Source organism: Mesoplodon bidens (genome assembly GCF_964165515.1).
Source record: "Mesoplodon bidens genome assembly, chromosome: 5".
Lineage (NCBI taxonomy): Eukaryota > Metazoa > Chordata > Mammalia > Artiodactyla > Ziphiidae > Mesoplodon > Mesoplodon bidens.
This window is the reverse complement of record NC_138161.1, coordinates 56,358,767-56,372,358: the sequence shown is the minus strand read 5'-3', so window position 1 is coordinate 56,372,358 and position 13,592 is coordinate 56,358,767. Positions and strand designations below refer to the sequence as shown.

The following is a 13,592-nucleotide window of genomic DNA, read 5'->3' as shown; positions in this document are numbered from 1 at the left end:
AATGAAAATGTGTTGCTTACCTGGAATTTCATCTTTGGTATAGGGATGATATAATAGCCTAAAAGAGTGTTGGGTTTCTGGCTGAGGACATTTGGTCAACAGTGTAAAAGTAGCATGTGCTGGTGGAAACTGTTTTAAACAGATGATTTGAAAAACTGAGCATTTATTCGTAATTTTGGTATTGAATAGATGTGAGACCTCAGCCATGTCACTTCATTTGCTAGTGCCTCTCATCTTTTTTTTCAAATCTGTATGACAATAATGCCTTCTTCATACCTTACATTAGCGTTATCAACACTTAAGACACTCTTAAGTGGATCAAGGACTCTCTTTGGAATCTGACCATTGTTCTAATTTAACTTCATGTACTTTTTCTTGGACACATGTACCTAACTTAGTTTTGTTAACTTTGCTTTATTTATTTTCATCTGTTTAAAGAAAATGTATTTACCTTTTCTTTTCTATTTGTTTACCACTTAAATGTCCTGCCCCCAAGAGTTTTTTGGTTCTAGAATATTAAGAGCACTCCGAGAAATAGCTGAACTTTCATTCCTCCATTCACCCATCATTGTATTCAGCATACATGCCTATGTTGAGTGCCTACAGTGTGCAAATATTGTGCCACTTGATGGGCACCACACTAATTCAATCATGGCACAAGAGGGTGAAAGCCACGTGGTTAAAACTTCTGCCCAGCTTAATGGAAAGAAAAGCTGTCGGTGGCAGATCCTAGACCCTGGGAGTGTTTGACAAAAAGCCCGTGGTTAAGTCTATTGCTTTTCCAGTTCCCTTCTGATCCCAACCAAGCCTGCTGCACTCTAGAGGCCCTGACTGATGCTGAGAAGTTTGAATAGACTTGAGTGGAACCTTAAAGACCTACTCTTCACTCTTCTCATCACACACCAGAAGGAACCTTTACAGATGCTCCAGAATAGGCTACAATTTCGTGAGTTGTTCAACTGGAGGAGGAAGATGGAAAAATACATTTTCCCAGGATAATCCCTTCCTATGCTCTACCCTCTAGTAGAGATAAAGCTAAAATTGGGAGTTACATTTCTAACATGATTACATGTTTAAATTAAGAGAACCTTCAGCGTGAAAAAAATGTACCAAATAGATTTTCTACAGATAAAAATATCTTATTGAATAACATTTCATAAAATCATCTTATTCTGTAGGTTTTCCAGTGACTCAATCTCCACTCATGCGGTTTCATATGGCTATTTCTGAAAATGTCTTACCTTGTCGCTGCTTTTCCACATAGTGGGAAATGTTGAAGATAAGCGATATAGTCAGAGCTAAACCCAAGAAGGCTAGAATTGCCCAGACATAAAACTGGCATTCAGAGTTTTCTGTGAACAGAAGCAAACACACGCTTAATATAGTAGCTGCTTACTCATTTGTTTTGAACTAGGTATTCCCACAATTAAAACTACTGTGTTTATTCACAACAAAGGACAAATCTCTGTCAAGAAGTCAGTTAGCATTGACAGCCAAAGGCTTTTTACAGATTTCAAAATGGGTATTCAAATTCCCGCCTGGGTAAAAGAAAGCAAGTGTCCCACATTCTTAGTAAAGATGAAATGGAAGACATTTTTAGTCTAGCTACTAAGATTTGACAAATAGTGACAGGTTATAAAAACTTTGGTTCAAAATTAAGAACTTCCAAATTATGCAGAGTCATAATAGGCTATACTTTTCCCCTTTCTTTAATCCTTTGTCTGTAGTCATATTGAATACATGCTTTCATTATTATGGAGAACCACTTATCACGTTCTACTAATCCCAGTACTGTAGGACACTGTGTGTTGGGATAAAACAATAATACTGGAATAATAGTAACCCAGTTTTGTCAAGACTGGCCATAAGGAGTTTTCTCATACTATCTAGAGCTCCATGAGCAGATAATGGAGGGTTGATTCTGCTCTTCCCCTCTGCGAAGGCCTCTTTTTTCATTCCTGAGCTGTAAAGGGGGTTTTGTGGGATATTGCCTGTCAGTTGCCCTTGATTAGTGAAATGAGTGGTTTTATTTCCTTTAAGGGAATTTTTATATTTCATAAAGTATAAGAAAACTGAGAAGACTTGAGCAGTCTTTTATCTTCTGCAATAGAGCTACCAATTAATTTGGTTAAAACACTAACATTTGGAGGTGCTTAATTTATTCATTATGAACATAATCCCATAAATACTTATAGAATTCTATAATATAATAAACTATTTTAAATATATTAAAAATTCTAGTTATATGATACTGCATATATTTTTAGATTTGATTTTTATGTCTAATTGTTTATTTAAAAAACAAGTGCCTGCTGAGTATAAATTTTAAAAATTCCAAATGTAGAGTAACATTTAAGGTCCTCTATGAAAACATAAATGGGACACTAATATTACACTTACTAGCCATTTTTTTTTTTTTTTTTTTTTTTTGCGGTAGGCGGGCCTCTCACTGTTGTGGCCTCTCCCCTTGTGGAGCACAGGCTCCGGACGCGCAGGCTCAGCGGCCATGGCTCACGGGCCTAGCCGCTCCGCGGCATGTGGGATCTTCCCAGACCGGGGCACGAACCCATGTCCCCTGCATCGGCAGGCAGACTCTCAACCACTGCGCCACCAGGGAAGCCCTTTACTAGACTTTTTTTAAAAACTTACCACTGTGTTTGGGGGATTTTTACCATGTTAGTATGTTATTTTTAGTGGTTGCATAGAATTTCATAGTGTTACTGTAATATAATTTATATACCCAATTCTCTAAGATGGACAGTCTGATTTTTAAAACATTTTTCTTACAAACAATAACGCAAGAAACTCCATTGGATAGACATTTTCCATGTATGTGAACTTATCTGGAGAAAGGTTCCTGGGAGTAAAATTGCTGGGTTAAAGCAAATTTTTAAGGCAAACTTTCAGAGCTCGATTGTTCCCCACCTCCTGTTGATAATAACCCCTTTCAGGTGGTTGATTTAACTATCATGGTGAACAGTCGGGCCAGCAAGCTGTCTCACTTGCCAGATGGGTCTCAGTTTCCCTCTTTGCTGTCACAGTATAGGGTTATTAATTTCTGATTTCTGTTATTAAAGTAATGATTAAATTAATGATTCTATTATTAAAGAGTTTTCTTCTTTTCTTTTCCTTGTGTATGTCCCTTAAGGACCCACAGTGTAGATACAGTTCTAAGTTCATTCACATTTTAAAGCAGTTTGAGTGCACACACTATATTTTCTATTGTGATATGTTACAACTATCATTTTAGGTTATTCACTCAGCCAAATGTAGACTCTCATCACTCACCCTCTACAGTCAGAGTTTGGTGACACTGAAATAAATGAACTTTAATTGCTACAAAGAGGCCAGACTTATTATACACATCATGTATGTTCAAAGTTAAAAACAATTAGTAAACTCAGATAAGCAAAACAAAAAGATAAGAATCAACTCTAATCCTACTATCAAGAGACAATCACTGTGAACACCTTGGTTAATACAATTCCAAACTTACTATTATTTTCTGTGTAGAAGTTGTTATGGTCGGAGGCATAGAATTTAGTTATACTGACTATACTGTTATTTACATTTCCCCTGATAATTTTATAGCATGGGTCTTTTCCTATAAGCAAAATATTCTTCCATTTCTTTTAGCTGCTGTCTATTCCACTGTATGGATTTTCCATTATTTATTTATTTATTTATTTTTGCGGTACACTGGCCTCTCACTGTTGTGGCCTCTCCCGTTGCGGAGCACAGGCTCCAGACGTGCAGGCTCAGCGGCCATGGCTCATGGGCCCAGCTGCTCCGCGGCATGTGGGATCTTCCCGGACCGGGGCACGAACCCGTGTCCCCTGCATCGGCAGACGGACTCTCAACCACTGCGCCACCAGGGAAGCCCCCATAATTTATTTAATCAATCCCTTATCCTTAGACATTTAAGTTGCTTCTAATTTTTAGTTATATAAGAAATCTTGTGATGACTAGCTTTAGCTAAAACTATACACCCAACCTGAATTTTTTTTTAGGTAAAAATCCCTGAAGGTGAATTGCTGGATCAAAGGACATGCACATCTCAAAGAATTTTGGTGTCTTGAAGGCCAATATTTTAAAACACAATACTAAGCAGACCCTGCTCAGGTCAATTTGGCCTCTGTTCCTATTAGTTCAATTGGCCCTGACTTTATGTTTATGGCTCTTTCCATTAATCCTTGCTCCATCAAACACCACTCTTAACCCAGCTACTGTCTTTACACACACGATCCCCATACACTCTTCTCCTCCATGGTTTCTGGAGAAAGTTGTCCCTTTGTTTTTTCTTTGGAGCCTGTGACATAGGTCCTTCAGGAGAAGGTACCTGCTCCTATCTCTGCCCTAAACATAGAGGATGTAACACTTTTCTTTCGTTACCATGAGTAATTTCCACAAAATGTTACTTTAAGTTTCCTGCCTGTCTTTTAGGACTTACCTACTATATCCACCCAATAATGTACCATGCTCCAATCATTCTGAAGCACTTGCAGTTTTCAGTAGATACCATACTTACCATTTCATGCCTTTATGTCTGTATATTTACCCCTTTTCCTGAAATACTTTCCCCCTTGGCCATCTGACAAACTGTTCGAAAGTACCTTCTTTCTGAAGCACTCACTCACTAGACTGTGAGCTACCCAAAGGACAGAAAGAATGATTTATTGATCTTTGTCTTCATTCTTTAATTTCCTCGTTGTACCTATTGTTATGGGTATTCATTAAGACATATAATGAAATTTGTAGAATAGCATTTCTCACTAATAGATGCTCAATAAATGGTAGCTATTGTTATTATTATTATCTTACTACTAGTAAGACTCCCACTATTATTTCGGCAACCTATTCAGCACAAAGTAGGTGCTCACTAAACACGTGCCAACTAAGTAAATGAAGAGTGGCTGAAGAAGGATAAATGTAATAACCAGGGCCAACAGAAAGGTTCTGATCAAGTATGACATCTAGACACATCCACAACCCAGGAAAAGACCAAGTGAAGATTCTGCTACATTTGTCTCTAGTGCTATTGAGAAAGGACCTATCTATCTCCCAGTGGCTGGGAAACAGATCACTGTGAGAAGAGTGCTCACTGTAGCTTTGGTGAAACTACTCATCAACCACAACCTAATTCTCTCTGCACCGAATCTATATTGCCAAAAACATCTGATGATTATTATTTATTTCCTAGGAAACTTGATACAAGGTAGTTGGAGCTAACAGATAGCTATCTGATTAGATTTATAGGGGTGGTAACAACTATAAAGGTAAAATTTTATTTTCTTGTTTAGAAAATCAGTCTTTGAGAAGTTTGATTAGTGTCATTAAAATCTCCAGAAAAAGAGATTTAGAAAATACCACTAGCTGAGCTAAGCTGTGAACTCTATTGCAACTCTAGGACATATATGCTTGCATAAAACTCGGATGCTTGCATAAAACGTAAGAGTCAGGGTGAGTAGAAACAGTCTCTTCACAGACCACATAATAATTTTGAGAAGCATGAAATGGGGATATGCTTCCATTCTCTTTTCTTCAACCTTTACCTTAAAGACCTAATATGTTTGTGTTTACGTATTAAATGCACACTCTCCTACTATGAGAACAGAAAAATGGATGTTTTCATATATGCTGACAACGTGGTTCTACCTGCCTAAACCAAGAGTAACCTCATGAAATTGTTTTGTCTAGCCATTGTCAGAGAGAGAATGACTGAAGATTAACTACTGCACTTAAAACTCAAATTATTGTTTTTGGCAGGTGTTCTTTATTATTTCTTTTTATTTGCAGCCTAGAAATTATATACCATAATATAAAGTAGTATAGTATAACTTATCTAAGAACACAACACATTGACCAAAAAGCTGCACTGCTTAAAATTAAGAATTTGATGGATGTTTTGATAACTTACCTTTAGCCAAATTGGGTGACTTGTAACCTTGCTTTAGGAATAGTCCAGTCTAGAATTATTGCATCAAATCCCCATGACATATTTTAGGAATTTGTTCATTCATTTATACACATGCTTAAAGGGTGCAAAACTGATTTTGGAAGATTTTTGACCCTCCCTGTAGGTTTTCCCTGGATCAATCTCTAAATGGTGGCTTCGATGATTTCTATACTGACACATGTGCCAGTTATGTTCCCAAGATTTCTTAAGAGAGTATCAAACTTGCTTCCATCTCAGCTGATGACCTGCCTAAAATAGCAACAGAGAACTAAACTTCAGGTTGTAGTCAGAAAATAAAAATTAACTCTCTGTTGCTCTTTTTGTTCTCTTCCATTTCTACATTTTCTGTCTTTGTTATCAGAGCAAAATAAAACTCATTTTAAGAAAAAGAACCAACAGTACGAAACTTGCTGTTGAATTTATTAATTATAGAGATGCTATGGACTAGAAGATATTGCTTAATACATCACTTGGTATCAGGTATAAGAAGCTGAGGATCTCCTCAAGAACAGATACATTTTTACTCTTATAATCCATGTGAATATTGTCACTGGTCATCTGTCTGGCCTTGTGTATCATCTGACACACACTCTATCTTAACTAAATCTCTAGGAATTATATGCTATTCATATTTGTGAACTAATCATACACCTTGCTCCTTATTTTCTCTTTGTGTTGATTTATTTGGTTGTCCTTTATACTCTTCTGTGTACTTCTAATACCACTCTTTCTGGGGGAAGGGTAAGAGAGCAAATAAATACATAGAAAATTATAACAAATCTCTAGAATTTATTACCTTTGGGAGAACTAATAAAATCAATCTCCTTCGTACTTAGTTTTTTTCCATTTCTCACAGCATCTAGTATTTAGTATATACCATGGTTTGGGTAAATAAAATATAGCACAGTATAAAAAGGTGTTCTTCAGGGCTTCCCTGGTGGTCCAGTGGTTAAGAATCCACCTTCCAATGCAGGGGACTCCGGTTCAATCCCTGGTCAAGGAACTAAGATCCCACATGCCGTGGGACAACTAAGCCTGTGCACTCTAGAGCCCTTGCACCACAACTAGAGAGAAGCCCGCATGCTACAATGAAAGATCTCTCGTGCCGCAGTGATGATCCCGCATGCCACAACTAAGACCTGACACGTCCAAATAAATAAATAATCATCAAAAAATAAAAAGGTGTACTTCAAGGCAGTAAGCAGAAAGCCCTAATTTCATTTTAAAAATTACACTAATTCTAGCTAGAAATTATCCTATCATTCACAAAAATTATATTTCAATTAGAAATTTTCCTTTCTCCTTTTTAATTAAAGGATGCACTGAAAAGTTGTATTAGTCCATTAATTGCTACAAGAAGATAATTTTTCTCTCAGCTACAAAGAAATAACCAAACCAATATCACAAGACTACACTTATACTAAAGGCTTTAGGAAAGTCCTAATAATTTTCATGAAATATGTCAGCAACTCCAAGGTAAGAACATGGACCACACTGCACATTCCTTTAGGGCTGGGTTTTGTCTTTGCTGTAACAGTAAATTTGTTTTACATAATCAATTGGAGGCCTTTTAAAACACAGGCTAAATTCTAATGTGGGGGGTTGGTTTAGCATAGTTTCCAGTTTTCCTCTCTTTTTAGGAGTCTATGATTCCTTTCTAACCCTTCTGCTTTCCAAGATATTTTTCTTTTGTAATGTGATCTGAGTTACAAATAGGAAGATTTTCATTTAGAAGCTTTGTATTTCATCACATTCTTGGTATCTTTCATAATTTGTTGATTGACAACAATAAATGCCCCCATTTTGATAAATGAAACAAAACAGAGATAAGAAGATATTGAATAGCTAAATGATGGAGACTTTCAACTTGAATGGTAGATTTGTGTAAATGTTCACATACACACACTCACACACATACTTTGTACCACCCCTTAAATAGTTTCTTTCCACATGTTGTATGGAAAGTACTCTAGCCCCATGTGGGTATCTATTCAATATAGACAGTCCCTCTTATAATAGTGCGTATGCAAAGTACCTAAAAATTCTTGCCCGACAAATGCAATCTTTAGTATCATTATTTATTAATTGCAATTACTTTCATTTACATAGCTTTTATCAATTTAAAAATAACTCCTACACAATTTTAATTTAACTATTTATACTGTTAAAAAGCCAAAAGCATCGGGAAGTTGTTAGTGAAGCAATGACAGCTAGGAAAACCATGATTTAAGTTTCTAAACAGCTTTCAACTACCAGGGGCTAATAGTAGTAGGTTTAATTATAAGACCTCTAACTCATTTAAAGCCAAAAGTTCTTGGCAGGCGCTGTCTTTGGAATTCACAATTACATGTACTCTGGAAGGAAACCCAGCTAAGCAAATGTAATGTCTTTCTGCTGGCAGGTTTGATTCATACAGGAGCCTTTCCTTAAACAATTAGCAATGGAAGAGCAATACATATAATGCCTTAATTGTTTCTCCTTCAGAGGATCTGTAACTGAGACAAGTGTGTGAGTTTATAGTATATAGGATATGGCTTCCCTTGATGGTTTCTCTTTCTTGGCTTGTAAACTCTCTTGGAGCAGTGACCATCTCTTCTTTGCATTCCATGAATGTGTATATTTATTTTAGGCACCCTAGAAAGTTCAACATGAAAGTTCTGATATTACAATCCCCATGGATTCTACTCGTAAAATGAATGTTTCCTACTGTGGTGATCGTTTGGTGTCAAACTAGGCACATTCTTGATGACTCTTTGATGTGGCATGTTGTCACTGACCACACAGCCTCTGCCACCACTATCCATCCCCATCATCCCATCAGTAAAAGGCATTAGAGTCGTGGACTAATCACTGGAAGAGATTCTCAAATCTAGTCCCAGGCTTTCAAGTAAATAAGATACTGTTTTTAATGCAAAATTTGAAAACTGCCCAATTTAAATGAGTGTCTATTATGAATAGAAGGTTATTTGAGAAGTGAATGATATGTATCAGGGAGGGGCCATGATGGGGAGAGGGACAATGACAATATGAAGCTTTGGAACATCTGTTTTCAAATAGTATCGGGAAAGAGGAGTGAAGTCACTTACTAGCTGTTGACTTTTTGCAAAACACTGACCCTCACACTAAGCCAGCTATAAAACTGAAGTTCAGATCCCCACCTGTGTGACATGAAGGTCCCCTCTTTCTAGTACATCACGATTCCTCTTAACCAATACTTGCTGAATTTAATGGAGGAAAGTGGACATACAGGAGTGAGATGGAGGGTCGATTTTAAGACAGTATGTTATGATTCCTCCAGTACTAGACTCTGTCTCTTTCATAATTAAACTTGGAATTGGTAAACTTGGGAAATCCTACTGGGATTGAAGTGCTGCCAAAATCCCTGCTGTAGACAAACCTCTCTTTATCTGTATGTAGCTGCTCCATTTTGTATATGTACTTATTGTTTCCTATTGGAGAAGCACCTTGGTAAGAGCCTCGGAAGATGGCGTGGGTGTGTGGCAACTTTCATCCAACAAAGTACTGTAACTACTATGTTTCTTTAATGTTTTAAGAAGGCCTGTTAATTTTTTCTCTCTTCTTTTTAATTCAGGAATGATGAATAATTAAATGAAAAAAATGCCTGGAAAAGAGTCCAATATTTATTTATGTATCAGTAACTAGCAATTTATGGATATTTCTTACAGCTGTGATCTTTAAGTGGCAATCATTCCTGGATCAAGTTTTCTTGAAATCGCCTGTCAAATGTTACCTAAATTAAATGATGAAACACTGTCTTTGACCTATTTTTAATTTAAAGAACATCTGAATTTAAAAGATGATTCATAAATCAGTCCTATCTAGTCTCTAAAAGACAGGCTTTCATTGTTCTCAAAAGGTGATTGAGGCTCACGGGAAGAGAAAAGTGAGAAAAGACAATGAAAATCCTTTTTTATGAAAAACGGCGATATGTAACTAAATTGTGAATCATTGTTTAAACTAAATTAATGGTAGCCCAAAGGAGTTGTTTTTGCCTTTGATTTAGCTAATATTGATTTTATGTGAATGCAGAAACACAGTAGAAAGTATGATGCTGGCACATTTATTGATGCAGTGACTACAAGGCATATAGGTAGGAGAAAAGGAAAGACTTGGGTTTTTCTTTTCATACATTGTTTTACTCAACTAGGAATAATCTCACTTTTCCATTGTGTTCACACTTATTTTCTTTTTTACTTCACCTATCTAGTGTAAAAAATACTATAATCTGAGTCTCTCCTTTCACATTAAGGATTTTTGGTTTTTGGTTTTGTTTCTTGGCTTTTAAGATCTATGGGGCTTTAATGGCAAATACTGTATACATTTTATCTCTTCTGTGGAACTGTAGGTCTTAACTGACAATGGAGGAGCTCCTGTATAACACCTGAAGGGATCTAAACATAAACTGTGAAATACTGTGAAGGAAATTTTATCATCCCTTCCAAATCTAAAATTAATTAATGAGAAATAGTTGAACATCATATTCACTGCCTTCAGCCTTCCCACCCTTGCCAAGTTCCCCATGACTGTCAGCTCATAGCAATTGTTCATAGTATTGCTAAGTCCATTTCTTGCAGGGCACTAGCAAAACTGGAACAATTGTTTTATTTCTTTGCTAATATATGTACCTGGAAAAGATAAAGAGAATTGTGAAAACCATACATCAGTTTATGTTCCCTGTGTGATTAATCCAATCAATCAGTTTTAAAATCCATGGAACAAAACACTGGGAAACAAATTCACAGGAATTAAACTATCTATTATCTTTATAAATGGCTTATACATATTGATATTAAAAATACTATTAGCACAATTTTAAGCAAAAATGTAATTAGACAATTCACAAATGACAGAATTATAAACAGTTTAAAAACCCATGCAAAAATTTTCATCCTCATTATAATCAAAGTAAAACATATTAAACAATGGGTTAGCATGTTGTGCTTATCAAATTAGTAAAGATTTTTTAAAATGAGACCAGCTTGTTAAGGAGAAACACTCTAGGATGAGAGTGAATTGGCATCAGCCTTGGAAAAGCAATTTGGCAATAATGAGACTTAAAAATGTTCATAACTTCGTATTCAGTAATCCATGTCTAGAAATCTTTCCTAAGAAAATAGCCCTTAATATAGAAAATGCTATAGAGCTGTTCATCTTTCTGTCATTTAAAATATAAAAAGACTGTATACAACATTAATGTCTAACAATAAACAACTAAGTAAACTATAACACAAAAGATGTCACTTTGTGCATTCATGTAAAACAACTAAGCAGAAGTTATCATAAAGATGGAGATGGTTATGTTAGTGAAAAAAGCTGAACATATGATTTTATTTACATTATTATTTCAGTTATGAAAAGCAAACCATGAAGATATATAGAAGCAAAAGTTGGAAGGAAATACAACATAATATCTTATTTTTCTAAGGTGATGAAAACTATGTAAATTTTTTTTCATATGTATTTCACAGTTCTCCCACTTTATATAATAAGCATGTCTTCTCTTATTACAAAAAGATGCTTATTAAGTTAAAAGTACATAAAACATTAAAGGAGGAATGATAGATGATAGTCAATGTGGAGCAGACATTCGGCTAATCAATGTGGATTCAACTCTCATAGTCCATTCCACAGGTGATGGGATTTTCACTGGTCTTTGCAAATTGTCATCTCTCTGAAAGTTGATGATTGAATTGATTTCTGAGAAGATAATATAGCGCCTAAAATCCAAGGAATTAGAATGTTGTTACTCCTAACCAGCTTTATTTTTTTTAACTTTATATTTTATATTGGAGTATAGTTGATTAACAATGTTGTGTTAGTTTCAGGTGTACAACAAGGTGATTCAGGTATATATGTCTCTATTCTTTTTCAAAATCTTTTCCTGATTAGGTTGTTACATAATATTGAGTAGAGTCCCCTGTGCTATACAGTAGGTCCTTGTTGGTTATCCATTTTAAATATAGCAGTGTGTACATATTAATCCCAGAATGTTGTTACTCCTAACCTGCTTTAGAACTAAACTAAAGAGGAATATGTACGGTCAACGAAAGTTCCTTTAAAAACAAGTACTTTAAATGACATGATTATCAAGGAACACTTGCTGAATAGCTACAACTAGCTTTATATTATAAAATGCTGTCCAACTTTTTAAGAGAAAGTAGTCAATTTATGCTTATTAATATATTTCAAAATATGTTCTAATTGTGGTAAAAGTTATCCCACATTTAAAAAATAATTCTGTAAACTACTTTCCAAACCTTAAGTGTCTTTTTGCTAGAGGCTTGGAAATTATTATGTAAATTCTTAGGTATAGGAATTGAACACAAGAATTTAAAATGCCACTTACCTGGCATGCTTCTTTTCTCAGAAAAATCCTTATGTAGCCATAGGCAAATGTATGGATTAAAAATGCTCCCACAAACTTTTTTTCTAAGTAATGTTGCTCTGTTATGTTAGAAGCAGTGTGGCAGTAAACCTTGTCTTATCTGTACCTCAGTTTTTTCTCTCTTCTGTTTCTTAAAATCTTTTGTGTGTACTTTGTTCAGTTACAAACAGGAAATGTGGTGATGGAGGCTTCTAGAGTTTTGATCTGAAACCAGTAAGCTGTTAAATTTTTTGTGAAACGTGAGAAGAAAAATCCCACAGGCCTCTGTACTCTGCTATTTGAATTTTTATCAGTACCTAAATCTAATTTTAAAACATATAATAAAGTCAAGGTATAAATTAGACTAGGAGGGATTTCCCGTCTCTCTGGAGAGAATCTGGGGACCTCCTCCCAAGTGAGGTCACATGAAAACAAAATAAAATGTACTAAACTGAGGAGGAAATAGTAAGAAGCCCCCAGGCATGCTCAGCTGTTGATTGTGTTTTCTTTGAGGCATGTCAGAGGAAGAGAATTAACACTTTTTGAACACTTACTGTCTATCAGGTACCTTCTGTACATTATCCCACGAGGAGATTGGGTGCCTGCCTTTTTCCCCGCCAATCCTTGCTCCAGCCAATGTGAGTCCCTCTGTCCAATCTAGGGTCACATGGTGACAAGCTCCAGCTCTCTCCCACCCCCGAGTCTCAATATCAGAAGTTCTTAAATGTTAGTGTGCATAAGTATGTTATTTGGCATTAGTTTAACATGCATATTCCTGAGCCCTACTGAATTAGAATACCTGGAGTGGAAATCTGAATTTTCACAATTACCCTTGCTTATTTTAATATAGGTGTTCTGAACAATTTTCTGAGAAACTTATATGTGTGTGTGTGTGTGTGTGTGTGTGAATAGTAGCATTTTATTTCTAGCCTCAGTCAGATAAAAAATTGTCTTGGTCATATCTATGTATACAGTTTGTATGTATTTCTGTGTATGTATACCTGTTACATACTATGTGCTTATGAATATTTGCTTATGTAACTTCACCAATTTTCTTTAATTATAGAAGAATGACAAGTCTGAATCCAGTTTATTACAAAAAGAGATGTACTCAAAACTTTAAGAACTCAAACTCTAAAGGAAACTTAAAAATGAGACTTTCGATGCACAAACTCAGAGCAAAGATACTAGGTGGCTTGCTCTGGCTGATTTCTCTAAGATTCCTGAGGGCAGGGAGAACACTGATCTTAT

The 13,592-nt window shown here is 35.7% G+C and overlaps 1 protein-coding gene across 1 annotated transcript in view; it reads right to left on the bottom strand.

Annotated features, from left to right (window-relative positions):
- TRAT1 (T cell receptor associated transmembrane adaptor 1) overlaps positions 1 to 12,462 on the bottom strand; it is a 33,982-nt gene extending 21,520 nt beyond the window's left edge. Inside the window, exons 1-2 of the mRNA XM_081235838.1 lie at positions 12,324 to 12,462; positions 1,242 to 1,352 (exon numbers count right to left, since the gene is read on the bottom strand). Coding sequence (XP_081091964.1) covers positions 1,242 to 1,352; positions 12,324 to 12,330 — 118 coding nt within the window. The 5' untranslated portion in view covers positions 12,331 to 12,462. The remainder of the gene's footprint in view (positions 1 to 1,241; positions 1,353 to 12,323) is intronic.
- Between the last annotated feature and the right edge of the window lie 1,130 nt (positions 12,463 to 13,592).